The 18,645-nt window shown below is 40.2% G+C and overlaps 1 protein-coding gene across 5 annotated transcripts in view; it reads left to right on the top strand.

Annotated features, from left to right (window-relative positions):
- Positions 1-18,645, top strand: part of TLE4 (TLE family member 4, transcriptional corepressor) — a 101,373-nt gene that overhangs the window by 41,655 nt on the left and 41,073 nt on the right. For 3 of the 5 annotated variants that reach the window (XM_057402119.1, XM_057402120.1, XM_057402117.1), the window contains 2 exons: positions 12,480-12,684; positions 13,100-13,116. In XM_057402119.1, the coding sequence (XP_057258102.1) occupies positions 12,480-12,684; positions 13,100-13,116 (222 nt within the window). The remainder of the gene's footprint in view (positions 1-12,479; positions 12,685-13,099; positions 13,117-18,645) is intronic. The other 2 variants (XM_057402121.1, XM_057402118.1) reach the window with 1 other exon arrangement.

Below are 18,645 nucleotides of genomic sequence, written 5' to 3'. Positions count from 1 at the left end.
CGCCCTCCCAAATGCTTTTTCTTTTGTGTATAGATTATACATAAAAGTCTTCTCGCTTTTTTTATTCAGTGTATCAAACACACTTTGAAATGCTAATTATTCCATTTACTTTCATTAAAATTCAAATTGCTGAGTGAAGATGTGGATAAGGGTCGCCGAATAATCAATCTGAAGTGAAGATATTGCTTCAATTATGCCTCTGTCTTTTAACAAGGAAATCAGGGCTCTCTGATCATTGCTGACGGTAGTGTAGAGTAGTGGTCTGATTTTAGCTTGTTTTTAATAGGTTGTTTCTAACTCTGTGTTGTATCCCTTTGACCACAAGAAAACACTGGTAGTCAATTAGAAGATATAAATGGAAAAGAGTAACCTTTATTTCCTCTGAAGTGTCCATTAGAAAGAAGGGGGTGAATTGGAGCGAGTCGTGTAGAATCATGAATAACATTTGTTGTACGTCTTTTACGCTCCAGTGGGGAGAGTGGGAGATGAATAATTTCCCAATTAGTTTTCATTACCTAACAAAAATATTGCCTTCTATTAACATTCTTTACATAAAGTAGCTAAAGGTTAGCTTCTTTGTTAAAGAAGGTTGTATATGTGTGCATATGTAGCGTGTGTGTATATTTGCACATCTCGTTTTGTGTGTGTGTGTACACACTTGTGTATCAATACTTCAGAGTCTACTTGTGTTCATTTTTGCCGTTCACCTTTGTAAATATGAGGTGGCTGCGAAAAGGAGTTTGTTTTCTAGTAAGACTGTGTTGATTGATGTGGTGTTATAGATACTGGCTGTTGCAATGTTACTTAAGTTTATCCTGCTTTCATGAACCACTAAACCACACAGAATAGATATAAGCAGGCTAGATACCTGTCTGGGAGCCTGGCAGTAACTTTTGTTGGTCTTCCCCTACCAGATAGATAGAAATAAATTTTCTGTTTTGTTTGTTGTTGTCTGAATTTATCTCTTCAAGTCAGTTGAAATTCTGTGGCCTCAAATTTTCATGTCTGAATTTGGTTTTGTGCATTAAAATTGGACAGCTCTCACCTCCCTCATAAGGCTGATTTTTTACATTGCTGTACTGGCTTTTTTGACTCCTATTTTATATTGACTTAGGAAATACCCTATGGCTGTCACTTTAGTTTTAGAGAAACAGGAGCAATACAGACTGAAAACTCTGTTCATCAAGTTTAAAGAGAAGTAACCTAGTCCAGTCTTTAGGAGATTCATTACCAAAAAAAAAAAAAAATGAACAGGTAGGACAGCAATTTATGAAAAAAGCTGAAGTTCTGATTGCATGAATACCCACAATAATAATATGTCTGCACTTAGATTTAAAGTCTGAAAATGTAACATGGGAGTAAAAAAGGCTTTTCATACTTTGTACAAAGTGAATACAAATAAAAATAAAACAACATAATTAAAAATCATGGCTTTTCTGTATCTGTAAATATGTTGTGTTAGTTTACTGGTTGGTGAGTCTGATAGAGTTTGTGTTCTCTTAACACTGTGGTATTTTAAAAACTTCTGAAGTTGTTTGCTCTTTAGAGTTTTTAAAAATGTGTCTTTAATTGCCCATTGAACTGTGTGTATCAGAGAAAGACAGAAAAGTGTTTGGGTTTTTGAAGTGCAACTGTATAAGCTTCTTCTAGCTTTGGGAGGCCCAACTCAGTTCACCTCACTAAACCCCATTTGGTTCCAACAGGGGATCCCTGGGTTTGAGTTTAAAATGGATTTTACTAGAATGGAAGAAGGTGCAAGAAAATAATGGAATGTGCACAAATCATCTCTCCTTGTGTTTTCACATATATATGTTTTTCTGTGAATGTGCTCTGATTTAATGGAATCTGATGAAGCACCTTTGAACTTTGCAGTATTATTCTATCTTTATTGGTAAATGAATGAAATCATTGATCCATGCAGTTTAAATGCAAAATACTGAAGTGAGCCTGGAACCCCGAGAGACTGCTTGTTCTCCTGACAATAAACTAGTTGTGTTTAATGGAATGAAACACAGTTATAATGACTTCTTTCACAGGTCATGTTCAGTTTAAAACTGTTGATGGGCTGAAACAAGTTAAATACCATCTATCTTCTTCTAGAGAGATGCAGGGAGAAAAAATATACCAAAATATATCATAAGCATGCTGCAGGAGGACTGTAAATCTGCAGGCATCTGGACTCTGCATCTGGTGTTTGCCATGGACGCTCTTGTACAGAGTTCTTGGTCAGAGCAATTTGTATGGCACATCCAGAGCTCCTTTCCAGGTTGAGCATATTGGGATGAGCAGTGTGACGTTGTCCGGTTGATCTTGTCCGGTTGATCTTGTCATGTGTCATAGCTGCCATGTTTTTAAAATTAGAATCTGCAAGGTTACATGTTTGGAACAACATGCAAACTGTAGTCTTAAATCAGTAAGATGATCTAATTAGGGGTGATGTTTTCATTTCCTGTATTATTAAATTGAGTCCTCTAACTCTCCTAAAAAGTTTTTGTTTTGTTTTTTTTTTTTGGTTTGTTTTTTTTTAATCCATTATACTATATAATCAGAGCATGCTGTGTGAATGTGGTTATGTTTTAATAAGGGTACCAGGGAATTAACTTATAACTTTATAAGAATTTTATCAGTGTTTCCTCCCCCATCTCCATTTAAAATAGTCTTGTTTTCTCCTGCAGTTAGGTAGTGAGGCAGAAGTAGAGGCTACTGCTTGTGTCTCTGTTTATCACATGGCAAGAGATAAATGTACCAAAACCTTAAGAACAGGCATGTGATGGTGTTCAAAGAAAATGCAGTTTAGCACAAGAAATGCTGAACCTCAATTTTTAGCAGTGACATTTTAATGATAGGAAGCCTGCAAAATTATTTGCCATCAATTGTGAAGGCAATAACAAGCCTTGGTGGTTTTTCACACCCTCTGTGTTAAGTGCTTTCAGAATGACAGCGTAAACTGTGTTGGAGAACTCCAAGGAAGTAAAACTGATTAAAATGTTCATGCTTGAATGGTGCTGATGGAAGAGTTCATTTGGACTTTCTCTACCTCCTGCAGCTCAAGCTGAAATATTAAAATTCAGTGGATTTAAATCTCTCTCCCCTCAGCTCAGGAAAAAAACATTACATTTTAATAGGTTTTAAACGCATAATTCATTGGTTTGGAGCAGCACTATTAAATCTATTTAAATATTACTTGTATTGCTGAGGAAATGATTTAAATTATTTGTCCTTTACCATTCTATACATCTGAGTGAAAAAAAGGCTTTTGTTTAATTTCTAAGCATTTTGTTTTCTTATGTCACTTTTATTCTTTAAAAAATAAGCAAATGGCAGTTACTGGAAGAAAGGATTCCTTCTGTATTGTCATACATAATCATCACGCTATATTATAGTTCCTTCTTAAATACACTGCTTGTCTCAATTTCTGCCCATGTGTTTGAAGGTGAGGAGCTTGTTTGACCCACCTCAAAAGGTGCATAGTTTTTGGTTGCTTTCAAGCGAGTAGTCCATTTTACATTTGTGGATAACACCACCTGTTTAAGAAATACCAGTGTGCCGTCGCAGGCGAGGAAACCTTTGGAGGCTGTGTGATACAGGTACAAGAGCACAAGTTGTTATAAAAGCTTAGCATTAGTACATGCTGGCACTGGCATGGCACCAGTGGTCCAGGGCTCCTGCTGCCAAATGCCAAAGTGCTTTTTTGCCTTGGTGTGTAACATACAGAGTCATCTCCCAGTCTGCACAGAGGGTGGGTTGTTGTTTCTGCCTCTGGTCTCTGCTTGTGCTGTGAGGAACAGCAAGGGGTTTTGGTTGAGCCAGTGCGGCTGGGGGGAAATGTTTTGATTCCAGTTTGCATGGCAAAGTTTTTCTTACCAAGTGTGTGCATTCAGAAATGGGAGCTTCAGGGAGTACGTTGAAGGTGGTAGAACAAGCAAGTGTGTGTAGCGCAGGGGCAAGAGTTACTCATCTCTCCAGCCCTTCTGTATTGAATGTTCAAAGGCTTATTTAGCTGTGATTAAAGCTTAAATGCTGTAAGCCAGGTTGGTCCCCTGCTGTATGTTGTACACAGATTGTAACAGCAAGAAAGTGGCAGACAGGGTTGACTTATTGGGTATGTGTTTTGAGTTGTGTCTTTTTGTGTACCATAAAAAAATGTTGAAATTCTTTCCTTCCCATTTAATTGCTCTTGTTTGCTGTTTTTATATTGAGGATGTGTGATCCTAAGGTCCTGCAAATCTTCCGATGCTGCCTATTGCCTGAAATTGCGGAAGAAATTATACAAGGCTTTTTAGTGAGTGCCTTTTGGGTTTGAATTATTCATCTGAAATCTGGCTAGGTTAAAGACACCTTGTTCTTTGGGAGGAAAGATGTGTTTTCTAGGGATTTTTCTTCTGCTGTTCGTGGGTGTCAGCTTCAGAGGGAGCATTGCAGGTGAGGCCTAATTTAAATAAATCTCTCCTGTATGCAGCATCAAGCTGAAAACAAGGCACAGGATCATATTTATAGGGATTTTTGAGGGAATTCGAATGGAAATAATTCCAGGTTCCATATTCACTGGGAAAAAAAAAAAGAGCTCTGGGGATGGATTTTAAATACTGTTGCTACACTTGGAATGGGGTGCCACTGTTTTCCTCTTTTTCACTTATTTCCAGTAGCTGTGGTAGCTACTGAATTTATACTGGTCTATCACTGTATGAGCAGTCAGTAACATTGCAGTGCAGACCACTTCATTACGTCTCACTGCCAATATGCTGATGCCAAAGGCCCTACTCGTTATACTTAAGTAAGTGCGTATGATGTGAGTGCTATGGCTCACATACTGTATCGGATCAGGCAGGAAAGCTGACTTCTGCCTCCATGTTTTTCAAGGTTTTCCAGTTCATGGCACTAACGCTATGTGACGTATGTAACGCTATCTTTTTTTTTTAATTAGATTAATCAGTGCAGATAGGAGAGGTCCTAAGGAGAATTTTCTTCATGTTTTACAGAATGAATATATGCAGTATTTTATTTATGACTTATTTTTGTATGCTGTCACTAAACACAGTAGAAAGGAGAAAACACTGTTGCCAGGGTGGTCTGTATTCAGGTGTATGGAAGATGTCTCTAACCAAACACAGATTTACCGTACTCCCATCAGACTCCTGGTCCATTATATACTATATATTACCTTCAGTGATGGCCCTATACCAGTGCTTTGGGAAAGAAAAAAGGGTGTTTAAAGGATCTGTTTGGTTTTGAAGTATTGTGAAGGCAGGGGCTCCTAAAAATGCTTCATTGCAAAATCAGCAGTGTTCATGTACTCAGTGGAGTTACAGTCTTTATAAATATGTACTCTTGCTGAACAGTGTAACCTCACTAAAGCAAGGGTTTTAGTGCTTAACTGGATGGACGGTAAAGCACTGCATAGGGAAGGCATTACAGTGCTCTGGATGGGGCCAGAGCTGCACCAGAAATGGCAGTCTTTAAAGATGTCAAAAGGCAAAGAAAGAATAGATCAGTCCAGGCATCCCAAGCAAAGACAATTTGCTGAAGTCCAAAGCAGTGTGTGTTTGCGTGTTGTAAGCATGATGAAACGTAATGTTAGCACTTAACAGAGTTACAGAGCCTCTGCTTCTCAGTACTTGCTGTCCAGAAATTTGACTTGCTAAGGATTGACCTTAAAAAATGCATTAAAGAAATGCATGTGTGGGGTGCATAACATGCATCTCTTTTATGCTAAGACTGCATGGCTCTTAGACTATAACTTGTGAGGAAGCTTAGAAGTAAATTACAGCTGCCGCATTAAAAGCTCTGGTTATAAAACTGCTTATAGATTTAGCAACTCGGGTCTCTGTGACCAGTGGTGTTGCTTAAGTTTTCTTCTAGCTTTTATTGTTTAATTCAGTATACATCTCAGATAGTGCTTTTTTGCACTTTCCAGACATGTTTATGTAGCCCAGGATTTCAGAAACTTTTTCACGTGAGGACCATAGAAAAAGTTATTTGGGACTCTGCTGGGAAAAGTATAGGCATCACTCTCCATTTTCTAGTTCTAAGGAAAAGGACCAAGATTCAAGCAGACAAAAAGGGACACCATTTTCCTACTGTCAGTCCATAAGAGAGAAAATCTCTTCCTAGTGTCTGTGGGTAGGATGTGTGGAGCACCTGGTAAATACAGTACTTTAACCACTGTGTACGTAGCTAGCCCAAGCTGATTTTTGCCATCTATTCATCTGTAACAGAAGACACCCAGTTGCTGTCATCGTTACTCTTTTCTCTGCATTTGTTCTTGTGAAATGGTTTTGAAGAGCGTGTGTGTCACATTTCACACCAGTGGTGCTTGATATGGTAAGACATTGAACTTTATTGGCATTTGGTGGTTTTTGCCTTCTCTTGCAGGAGATGTGGATTTTCTTTTCCTTAGCTAGCAATTTAAGGGAGAGAAGGAGGAAGAAGGGAGCTTAAGTGGCATGATTTATGCAAGAGTTTCTGCCCTTTATTACGTGATCATAGAAAGCAATTTAAAAAAGCCTAATTTTTTCTTCATCCACCTCCAGAGTGAAACTGAGGTGGAGAGGAGTCCTGTGAGCAGAAGGAACTACTGAACTCCAGGATTCTGGAGGCAGGTGCACTTGGCCTTTTGTAAGGAACTAGGTTTTTCTGTTATTAAAATGCTGACCTTTTTACCACAAATCTTGTATTTGCTAGTGGGTTGTATTTAATTTTTTGTTACTTTTGTTCTCTGTTTATGCTGCTTCACTGAGTAAAGAGAAGTCATAAGGGGGTAAGGGAGGACAAATGGTGAAACATGTATCCTGACAGATAGATGTTCCTATATGTATGATTAAGAACGGAAATGTGCTCTGCGTATATTGCTTTCATCTCACAATATGATTCGGGAGATGACTTTCTGTTCCTAGATCACTTAAAAGATCTGTGAGGCAATTTGTAGAGATACGATTCTGATAGTTTCTTTTGTTATTTATGTAGGAGTTCTAAATGCTCCCCTTCTGATTAATGACAGCTGTTGATTTTTTTCCTTCCCCCCATGTTTTTCCCAGTGGAGCTTGCTTTCCTCCTGTAAATCAACATTCGCAAAGGCAGAAATCACTGTTCTCAGAGAGTAAGAAGCTTGGCATTTGCTTTTCTTTTATTTTTATATTTTTTTAGGTTTTTTGTTATTATCATTGTTGGTCTCCTTATTTTCTCTCCTCTGTATTGTTTTTCATTCTTTTTCCTAGATTTTGTCTGAACTTGTGCATTCATACCGTGTTTTCCAGTAGTTCAGCTGTGTCTGAGTGTTTAGAATTCTCACCGATCTCTGATACCTTTCTTTCACACTAGGCACGTTCATTTGCAGAACGATCCCTTTCCCTTAAAGGATTAAGGATAGTATGTAGGTCCACCCTACATCTGTACCACGGTCTCTTCATGGCAAGTTTACCATATGCTATATATGCATATAGCTCCAGGACCATTCCACTGAAGGAACTGCTGCATGACTCTTCATACGCTCTTTTGCTGTGTTGTATCTTAACATCAGAAAAACCACTTCTGTAATGGTAAGCCATCAGAGACAGAAAGGTACAAAGGAAGTACAGACAGTGCGCATCATGTCAGGGGTGCGAACAGGCATGGTAGATAACAATACATACCATCCCAAGCACACTCAGAACTGTTGTGTGCCAAAGGACTTCATTTTCTTGCTGGTCTCTAAACCGTTGTCATTGATACTTTGTACTGTTGAGTTTTTGTTTTTATGTCTTTATTTCCTCTTCATCTTGGTTACTGTTTCATCTGTATGCTATCTTGCTAAGGATTCACTCTGAGCAATACATCATTTCATCTAACAAATTTCAAACAAAGAAGCTATTTTATCCAGATTTATCCGCACTGGAGGTGTGGGTAGTGCATGCATGTATATAGATATAAAGTAATTTTGAGACATTAGTTTGATAACATTATAAATGTCTTCAGGTTAGAGGAGTATGTTCAGGTTGTTTGGATAATGCCTAAATGTCTTCAGGTTAGAGGATATGTTCAGGTTGTTTGGATAATGCCTGTGAGTTTTCAGAGGCTGCAAAAGGAAAAGTGGTAGATTACTGCGACACAGAGCTGCTTGGAAAGTATCCAGTGAAAACTTGGACCTTTTCCAGGAAAATAGGCTTTGAATGCGCTGACTATAACAAGAAAGCATTGGAAGCTAATTTGTTAGTAGGTTTATTATCGCACTTTAAATTTGATCTCTTAAGATGTGTTGGGGAAAGAATTAAGCTAAGCATCAATATTTAGAATTGCAGTTGTAAAAATTGGTGATACTCAGGTAAGAAGCTTTTGCAAAGCCTTTTTGCCCATTTGTTTAGACATGGCTTTGGAGTTACTTTACTCCTTAATGTGGGCTGTTTAGGAGAATATGCAGAAAATTAAAAAAACCTAACATCATTAGCAACCAGCTGTTATCTTGACTTGACATGTGTCAATATGTATTGAAAGTTTTACTTTAGTCTTTACTACTGAACTGATTTAAATAATCATCGTCCTAAACTTACTGCCAAAAAGAATGCAGTCTTCTTGTTTGACTTCTTTCTGGTTGCTGGGTTCACTCTTGCTCTTATATTTTTGTGTGTTGGATGTTTCTTAAAAACAATGCAGTCTATTTTGCAATTCAGTAGGGCATGTTTCTTGATAGCTAACTGATGCTGGTTTTATTTTTAAATAGTTCTGCAAAGTGTACAACATAATAAAGCCTGCTGTACTGCCTTTGCAAGTTTTCACCTATTATGCATTGATGCCGAAAATGTATGCTTGTCCTTATGCATACTGTATTCAACTCTGATGGGATTGTCTAAAGTTAACCACATGCTAAGAGTTCATAAATAACATGACTAAGGATGACAAATTAAAGAGGAGATGGAGGAGTGGGAAGTGAAAGCATTACAGCAACATAAAAAAAATTATGTGGTTGCTCGGCTGGCTCATTTTCAGGCTTTGCTTGCAAGTTTTTAAATTGTGTCAGATTTTATGATCTAAATTCATGGCATAGGCAGAAACAAATGTAAACTTTCTTCCACAGTAGACTATTTCTTTGTGGAGAATATCTGTCAGTTGTCTTACTCCTCTGTATCTTTGGCATTTTGGTGACTAAAGGAGCCCACTTTTATTTAATCACTTTGCAGTACTAAGGTGATGCCAAGAATTGTCTGTGGTTTTGTAACTTCTGCTGTAACCAAGTGGCTGGTGACACCCATGGGCAGTGGAAAAGCAAAACCAAGCTGCGAATGCTGTGAGCATTTGAATATAGTAATAGATATCAGAGGTCTGGAAATGACAGAGATGCTATATCACTTTATCTTTACCTTCTTGTGTATGACTGTTAGCAAATAGTGCTTAATTATGCGATCATGTACTTTTTTTTGCCTGTTTGTTCTATCATGTTTTGAGAGTAAAAGTCTGCCCAATATTTTACTTGAATTTCATCTTTTCTGTTTTCGGATCAGTGCCTCCCTTTTGCCATGCACCATTGCTCATTGTGTTGGAGGAACTCATAGTCCTTTCCTGTACCAATACCACCATCCTCCTGTTCTTGAATTTTTAGTCCCACACCAGTCTAACAACATGCACAACGCTGCCCATGTCGGTGTGGCACAGGCCTTCAGGGCTATATAATGGAATTTTGAGTGTTAGTTTAGATTTGCTTAACAGTCTTGTTTTTCATACTGAAGTATTTTCTTTGTGCCATTACAATGTGACCAAATTTCTGCTGTACCAGTGAATGAACATTTTGTGACTGGGGGGGTCATGTTCCGTGTTCTTTTCAGATTCCATGTCCCCATCATTTTCCATGAAAGAGCTTGGTCTCTTTAGAAAAGCTCTCCATGTCAGGAAGGTTATGTTTTATTTTGGTTTTGGTGTTTGTTTGTTTGTTTTACTTCTACTCTCTCCAGTTATTTTCAGGGCTCTCTACAATTCAGCTTGCAGTGAAAACACATTGGTTCTTGGCCAGGAGGGACTAGGCCAGCCATGCTGTTCAGAGTGTTCTCAAGCCTCTACACACTGAGGATTCGTTACTCATAGTACTCTTAATGCCTGTATTATGCCTGGGAGGTATTAATGTTGTTGAGTACATCCAAAGTGCTCTCTGCGCTATGCAGAGATGTTCCTAACAAGCACCAGTAAAAAAGAGGATTGTATTTGTAGGCAAGGCAGTTCTCTTCAAGCTCTTTGGAAACCATCCTGCATTGACAGAGGAGGTCACATAATGCAAATTGAGTAGATCAGTAGGGAGATATGTGTGAATTGTACAGTGAGTGAACTCGTGGTGTGAACTGTCAGTGAGTTTACCTGGCATACTTTGGTCAACAGGGTAATGAGTTAACAGGAGGAAACCTCTGTCACTGTTGATATGCTCAGGCTCTTCCCAAAGCCTTTGCTTTCACAAGCAGATTCAGGCAGACATCTTCTTGCAGCGGTTTATAGCACATTCTGTAATAGAAATGGGAAATTCCTGTTTAAAATGAGGCTCCAGAACACAGATTATTTTGTCCATTCCCTTCTTTCTCTTGCTGTCCTTCCCCAAGTCAGGCATGCCAGATTGTTCCCTTGGTGCAAGGCAGCGGCATTCCAACCCTGAAGCTAAACAATACGCTGTTGGCTCTTGCTTCATTTTGTTGTAGTTAATTAAAAATTCTGAGAAATGAAGCATCTTCCGTAAAAGCATCAAGCAATCAAAATGTGCTTGATACTTTCTGCAAGACGGAGAACCTGCTGAAATGACATGGGATCGCAAGCAGAGAAAGGATTGAGGTGGAAAGTATTCCATTTGGAAAAATATTCCAGTTTTCTATTTTTTTGTTGTCTGTTTTCCATTTGCCTCCCCTCCCGCCTTTCTTTTTGTTTTTTTTCCACCTTACCTTCCATTTGGTTCATTCCCTTCCTTTCCCTGGTACTGATCTGGGTCAGATGACTTGTTCATTCCATCACCAGTCTGATTCCACTGCCTGGATTGTATTTCCCAGAGTAAAAGAATGATCTGAATTTTCACAGGGGGTTGTTGAGGGAGGTGGGTGCGCAGTGTGCTGCATGAATTACCTCGTGTGCTCAGTGTGACTCTCAATCTTACTTTCAGCTCACTCTTATGTAAAGGTTCATGCTAGGAAGCAGAGGGGAAAAGCAAGTGAACAGTGTATTGTCTCTTGATTGAGTAAAGAGCTGGGTTGCAAGGTGGAAAGTGAATTTATGTTCAAATGAAAACCAAACAAATGTAGGACTTGAATCTAGTCAATTAGGAATTTAAAATGGAATTTTTTATGAAAAGCAAGTTAAGTTTTTATTTCTTCTTCCAAAGTTGTGTATGCAGACATGCAGGAAGAGAGAACAATCCTAGAGGACTTCTGATTCAGTTTACCCTGAGTCTTGGGCAGTGACTGCTTGAAAACAAAAAGGAAATTTCAGAACTAATTTAGTTACTGTATGAACAGAGATTAGTTGGACAGTTAGTGAGCAAGCCTTAGACCTGAACAGATCTCTCCTGGGATATATTTAACATAACTTCTTTCACCCGTTTGCTTTTGTTTTCCCTGCCTTCCCTATGAGTAGCAACAAGCAATCTATCTACCCCACAATGGTTAGTATAGCACAGAGCTTGATGCAGCCCTGGTTGAGGTCAAGCACTCCAATTCGAACCTCTCAAGGGCTTTCTGTATGTGTTGCCAGTGTACTGGTAAAAATGACTTTAAACTCTTGTCAGTGCAGTTGCTGGTGCATGCATCACAGTCCCACTCAAATAAACCTGTCACAACACAGAGTCAGCAGCTAGAGAAGAGTACAAGGGCAGGCCTCTAGCTTTTCATTCGAGCATCACTAAACGTGCACAGAGTGCCCAATTATTTCAGCATTATTGAGCAAGCCTACAGGAAGACCCAAGCCTTGCTACGTTAGATTTTCTTTAGTAATTTGCTGAAGTACCGCTGAGGACACTTAAAGGGCTTAAAACAGTGGCTGCAACCAGTTTCGTTTTCTGGATTGTTAATTCAGGTTTTCTCTTTCAAATTAACTCTCACTGCATGGTGTGCAGTAGCGCTGGGAGAACTGTTTAACACTAATTTTCTCAATTTTCAGCTTTTTTTTTCTTCATTATATAACTGCTTTTATATAGTTACATATGTTTTGATTAGGCGTGTACGTGGTGTGCTTTAGATAGGCAGAGTAAAATGTAATACTTCTGTCAGAGAAATAAAAATATCACCAAAACTGTAAAATTATTTTCCTTTATTCCTTTTTTTTTCCCTGTTGTTGCTGTTCCTTTAATTCATAGCGAAGTTTACCAGTTGTGTTGTGTACAATCATATGGGCAATTTTAAAATGCCAGGATGTTGGTGGGAGTTGATACCTGGATCAATCAGCTGCATCTGTTGATCTGATCCTATCACACTCAAATGTACTTCTGTACAATTGGACAGCACCCAGCTCTCCGAACAAATTCAATATCTGTGTTTCCTTTTTCACAGCAGCAACAACTCCAGGCCCAGCATTTGTCACATGGACATGGTCTTCCTGTGCCGCTCACTCCGCACCCCTCAGGCTTGCAGCCTCCAGCCATCCCACCCATTGGCAGCAGTGCTGGTCTTCTGGCACTGTCCAGTGCGCTGGGGGGGCAGTCCCACCTCCCAATTAAAGATGAGAAGAAGCACCATGATAACGATCACCAAAGAGGTAGGCATTGCCACTTGAGTGTGTACTTTTGTCCGTTCCTCTTTTCTTCTTTTCTTTTTCCTAAACTTTCCTCTTAAGAAAAATGAAGAAAACAAAAGAACAGGGTGGGGGTAAAAAAAAAAACCAGTTTTCACAAGAATTCACAAGCTAATTACATCAGTGTTTATTACGTAGTAGCTACCAGAAATTACGTTCAAATGTTGGAAATCCAGTTTTATAAATGTGGCTGTACAGTATTAATAATTAACTGTACAGAAAAGTTAACATCTGTGTGATTTATTATTTAAGAGACATCAGGATTCTTCCTTCCAAGTATGATAAATGTATAATTTTATGTAAACTAACTAGTACTTTTCTCTTTCTCTTTGCCACCGCCTCCTTCCCTCCTTGTGCACGGGGGCTGCTCTGCATGCAGACAGAGACTCCATCAAGGTAGGACTCCATTTCATAGGTGAAAGAGGCAGCTCAGAAGAACTGCACACTGCAGTTTTCTGAAGCATGGCCCAGGGTGGTGGAAAAAGTCACAAAGTGAAACCAGGTTGTGACGCTTGTATTTATTAGCAGAGCCCTGCATAGACTGTCATGCTTAGAAAGTGGCAGGTAGTGGGACAGCTGGGATTCTAGGCAGTTTGCTGAAACAGCACTTGGGGGCTGTTCATGGATATAAGGAAAAGGCTGCCCAGGGTCTCTGCCTAAGCTTCTGAGATACAAAGAATTAGCCAGTAGTTTTAAGTCATTTGGAGGCTGCAAACTGTAATTCTGATACATCCCTATGATGCAGTTGTGGAAGGAGAGTTCTGTTGCTCACAGGGAGTGGTGGGGTGCTGTCCTTGCCAAAGCAGTTGACAGGAGAGAGCTGCTGTTCTGCAGACCAACAAAGGTGGTACTTGCACTGAGAATTCTGCCGTCCTTTTCCAGGAATTAATTTTCAGGTTCTGAATTACTCTGCAGCGTATGTGTATGCACCATCCTGTACATGGTAGTATTATAAGTAGCTTCAGGTCACACCTTGCTGCTCATGTAATTTTGAGCATTCAGTGATGCATGCGACTAAAACTCAGCGTGTGTGCCTGGATGCTTGTACATATTGGATAGCCACCAGAGCCTCTCAGAGGCTCCTACGGTTTTCATGCTGCAAGTGGGGAGGTGCATCTTGGCTCTGCCCTCTCCTGGGTTAGTCTGCTCTCCTCACTGCCACTGACAGTTTACTAGCTTGCAGAAGATGCAGTTGTTGCCAGCTACACAGTTACCTGCCCAGCTCTGGATAGCTGGATGTAGTTACAGAGTAGAGCATGAGTGGCTTGCACAGTTTTCAGGACCCTTTTTAGGTGATGGTCAGTGTGAAAGTTTCCCTTACAAAGGGCAAGACCAGTGACCGCCTTACTGAGCACTTGTAATAAATTTGTCAGGTTTTTCATGGTGTTTTTTTCAGGAAGAGGTAGAAGAGATGTTCACAGCGTGAGTCTTGGGTGCATTAGACAAGATTACCTAGAGCTTGCCAGTCATATGTCACCTGGTGTGCCCTCTACAGCTCTGGGAGGAGCATGGTGCTGGACAGGGGCTTTGCCTCAGCCAGGGACCTGCCTGGCTGGCACTGCCACACAAGGGGCCATGCTTTTGCTTCTCCATCAGCTCCAGGTGGGAATGTGCCCCACAGCTTTCCCCAGCGTGCCTATTCTGCCACTGGCAACTCTGCCATGTCCCAGCTGAGTGCAACTGAGCTGATGGTTGTCAGTTTTGCTATTACCCACAGGGTTCTGCATAACAACCAGGAGCTGACAGGAACTGTCAGTTTTCACTGTGAACAGCAGAGGCACTGAAGCTGTCTATCTGCTGACATAAGACAACAGCACATCAGATTTCACTTCAGCTTCCCTGTCATGAGGGCTAGAAACTGGGATTATTGCTTTATGTGGCAAGGCTGGGTGCAGATTAATGATGATTTCCTTAGAGCACTCCCTGTTCACTGTGAACAGATAAGTTTAGTCCATTCTCTTTTTTCCCTGCACTCAAACATGCAAGCACAAGTAAGGCAGATACCTAAATGTGGGAGTACAAACCCACCTTGGTTTCTTTAGCATGTTTGCGTACCTGTACAGTTGGAACCATGAGCATTTCACTCAAGAAGTATGAAGAAAACTGCTCTAGTATATGCTGATCAAGTTTGCTAATCAAAATTTGCTAGTCATGTTTCTGTAACGCCTGTGGGGTGCTAGGGTGTTTATGCTGGCATGGGTGTTACATGCAGTGTTTATATCAAAAAGGCTGATTTTGTCTGGGAATGATTAAAAGGCACTGTTATTCATACGGCTTCCAGAGGGAGAGGAGAGCGTCCCTGCTTTGTGCCAATTTACTTCAAAATGATAAGTAGATGTTTGTCTTGCACTGTGTTCAGAATGTGTGTTGGCTTGTATGTCAGTATTATGGGGCTTGCTGCCAGCTTTGCAAGGTGAAATAGTTTGCTAATTTCCTTAAATGTTTTCAGTGATGCCCAGAGTAGCAGTTAGTTGCTTGTTCGATCGATCTCTCCTCCCTTAAGTGGTTCCTGGTTAAGAGAGGCTTTTTATGATTGTCTGGTCTGTGACTTGAAATGGTTTCTGTCAGCCAGAGCGTTCCAGTTGCCAGCAGCTGGAGTCTCTGTGCTTGTATGAAGTAATTCATTCATGCAGGATAATGCTCCTTAACATTTAACAGGTAATGAATGTGACATAAATTTTCTTCTTGCTTTTAATTTTTCCCTTTCCTCTTCCAATGTGCAAACAGGCAGCTTTGGTACTCTAAATAGTAAGTAATTTTTGGCCATCTGTCAAAAGGAAATTTCAATACAAATTTAAATTAATGATGCCTGAAATTTTTTATAGCTCCTCTAAAAGCCTCTAATGTGCAGAAAATTCTGAGTCTGCTGGTAGTAATTAGTGTAGCATGTAATGAGGATATGGGCAATGTTATACAGCCCCAGTGTAACGTTTTGATACGGTAGCAAAATTTTGATTTATAGAAAGTTGTGCCTGGATTTAATTGTGAGAGACACTTTAAAGTGTTTTCTTGCTGATACAGATTATTAAGCAGGGCAGACTTTAGAATAGCTCATAAAGTGTAAATTTACGCTTTAGTGTACTACCAAGATAACGAAGATACCCTACTCATTTCCACAAAGAAAGGAGTTTGGCTGAAGTGTTCCACTTCTTGCCACTGCTTCTGGTGCTTTGGATTTGCTGGGCAGTTGTCTTTGTGAAACTTGCTGTTTTTTCACTGTGCTGGTTCTGATCCTCCTCCTGGTTTCTCGCCAGGGAAAATGAGAATTTGCCTCACCCTTCTAAACGTGGTGTTTTCTGCCTGGTAAGCCAGACAAGGCTCACATCCTTCTGAACACCTCCCTGGAGTAGTGAGTACTTCACGGCTGAAGCCGAGTAGTCACCTTACAGATAATGCAAGTTTGTCCAGGAGCTATTCCTAAATAATAGATCAGCATCAGCACAGCAAGCTCCATGAAGAGGGGCTTTGGGAACTCTTTGATTTCGTCTTGGATTCAATCCTCCAAATCCTTTGCAAAGTTCGAAGTGTGGGAAAACTCTAGACGTGGTAAACTGGGTCATGGGAGTGCTCTTTGTGCAGTACAGTGCTGCAGAGTGGACAAAGGGAAAGCAAGGGTGGCAAGCGCAGGGCTGTGCTCAAGAGTGCAGCCCTGGCTTCAGGGCTGTGAGGGAGTATAATGTGTTTAGACAGAGAAACAAACAGCTCTGCAGTTAACCAAGCAGCTTTTCACAGAGGGGACTTGGGGTGTCCCCTTTTCAAAGCGGTAAAACTTCTCTGTCTAGAACAAAAAAAAAAAGGTATTATTCTGCAGTGGATCTTGTTGACTAATTGCACCCCACAAGGATTTTTCCACCTCCTGCAAGGATTGCTGGTGCAGGAGGCATGTCATTCTTCCCAGCCCTGGCACCCTCTCTCAGACAGATGTGGCAGAAGTTTCTCTGGTCCCTAACAAAGTCCCTTCTGTAAAGCATACCTTGTGAAGAAGCTGAAGAAGCATTTTGTATGCAAAAGCACCACCTGGCAGAAAGTAGCCTTAGTGCTTGCGCTCTCTTCCCATGGCTCTCACTGCAGCAGCTGCAGTGAAGGAGCCTTCAGATGTCTGCCCAGGGCAGCCAGGATGATCCTGAATGGGTTATTGAGAAATTTTGTGAATCGCTGCCCCATGTGCAGGATTCAGCTCATGTAACCTTTTTACCTCATCTGTTGTTAGTCCAGATCTGTTGCTCTTTATACTGGCAGAGTGTTGCCTTTGTTTGTGTTTTTAGCCTGAATTGTAAATGATTTGTGGGAGAGACCATGGTCATAGTAAGACTTCCCTACACTGTTTATTTTGATGCTGTGGTTACTGTTTCAGCAGCAACAAGTGCCAGTAGTTAAATGATGAGGCCTTGTGGCAGGAATAAAATAACTTGTTTGAGATTCCGGGGGGGATGTCTAAAGGTTCTGAAATAAGACATCAAATGCAGTTTTGTGGTGAATTTAGGTCCAACATGCTGGTGAACTACAAGAAATCTGTCAGGGAAAATTCAGGTGGGTTTAGCAATAAGATTACTTTTGCCTTAATCTGTGTGAAGGCTAATAATTAACACATGGCAGATACAGGGAAAGCGGACGGGTGCGATTCCAACATTCTGTTTACATTTGTGGTGGCAGGTGCTCCAGTGCTTCCCAGTTTAGCTGCTCGAGCTGCTAGCCACTACTGAGTGTTTAGACCTCTGTTCATTTCGTATATAAGTAAGAGTAAGCAGCTTACTCCTGCAGCTGTAATTTGATACTTAAATTAAAAGTAGGAATGTAATGCTTCTGAAAATAACAAGGTAGTTTGAAATCAAAATGCCCAACATCTAAAACTGTGGGATATTACCAAATGTTGTTACATTGCTCAGACTTTATTCTTCTGCTGGTAGAGGAAGAGCACATAAGCTCAAATGGTCTACTGCTGCAGACTTTAATTGTCAGGTTTCTTTTAAATGAAACTTCCTCCAGTGTCATGAGTGTCCCGCCAAATGTGTGCATTCAGTGTGTGTTAAACAAGCCAAAGAAACATAGTTACCTGTTACACGCCTTAAGAAATTTACAAAATTTATTTCATTTTGTTACTTTGCCACTGAAATAGCATTCCACTGAAAAGCACTTCATAGACTTGTTAAAATTCAGACATTTCACTCTCGTGTCATGGATTCTGCTTGTGCCTTTCTCTGTTTGGAAATGAGGCATTAGATGCTTTTTGCTTTCCATAATGATGAAGTGGCAGTTTTAAACGTAGCATATTTGAACTAAGCTTTGCTCCACAAGAGCTGTGGTTTTGATCTTCATGGGTGTTTTGGGAGGAGTGTTATCAAAATACAAGTAACTTCTGTTGCCTTGTGATACAGTAATTTTTTCAGTATTAATTGATATCTGCCTCTGGGTGTGTAAACTGTGCTGAATGTAACAGGTACCCTAATTCTAGAAAATGTGTTGTAATTGTTTGTTTGTGGAACAGATGAATAAATATCTGTGGGGCATAGTTGGTCCTCAGGTGGTGAACGTGAATGGATTAATGATGTGATTGGGTGAGACATGCTTGTTTGTTGCAGTCTCATCCAGTAACTGGCTGCTGAAGCAGAGCAAATATTAATTAGCAGGGTCCTGTTTGTTGTCTCAGTCTATCTTATGGGGATGATTTTTTGGCACAGCTTTTTTTTTTCTTAATAACCTTTTCATGGCTAGATTTGTAGCATATCATCCATGCCACTGGTTTTTAACAGGCTTTCAGAACATGAAACTGAACCTGAGGCAGATGAGGGTATATATCTTCCTGGTGCATTTTTATTCTTATTTTTTCCCCTCCTCCCTCTCCTGTCCCCTGCCAACTGAGTTTTACATTTCTTTCATTCAGTGTCTCATAATATGCCTTTTAAATGAGGTTGTCTGAGAATTTGA

Source organism: Pezoporus wallicus, unplaced genomic scaffold (genome assembly GCF_028554395.1).
Source record: "Pezoporus wallicus isolate ANWC-B61680 ecotype Strahan unplaced genomic scaffold, APGP_CSIRO_Pwel_v1 contig_6275, whole genome shotgun sequence".
Classification (NCBI taxonomy): Eukaryota; Metazoa; Chordata; class Aves; order Psittaciformes; family Psittacidae; genus Pezoporus; species Pezoporus wallicus.
This window is presented reverse-complemented; position numbering and strand designations above follow the sequence as displayed.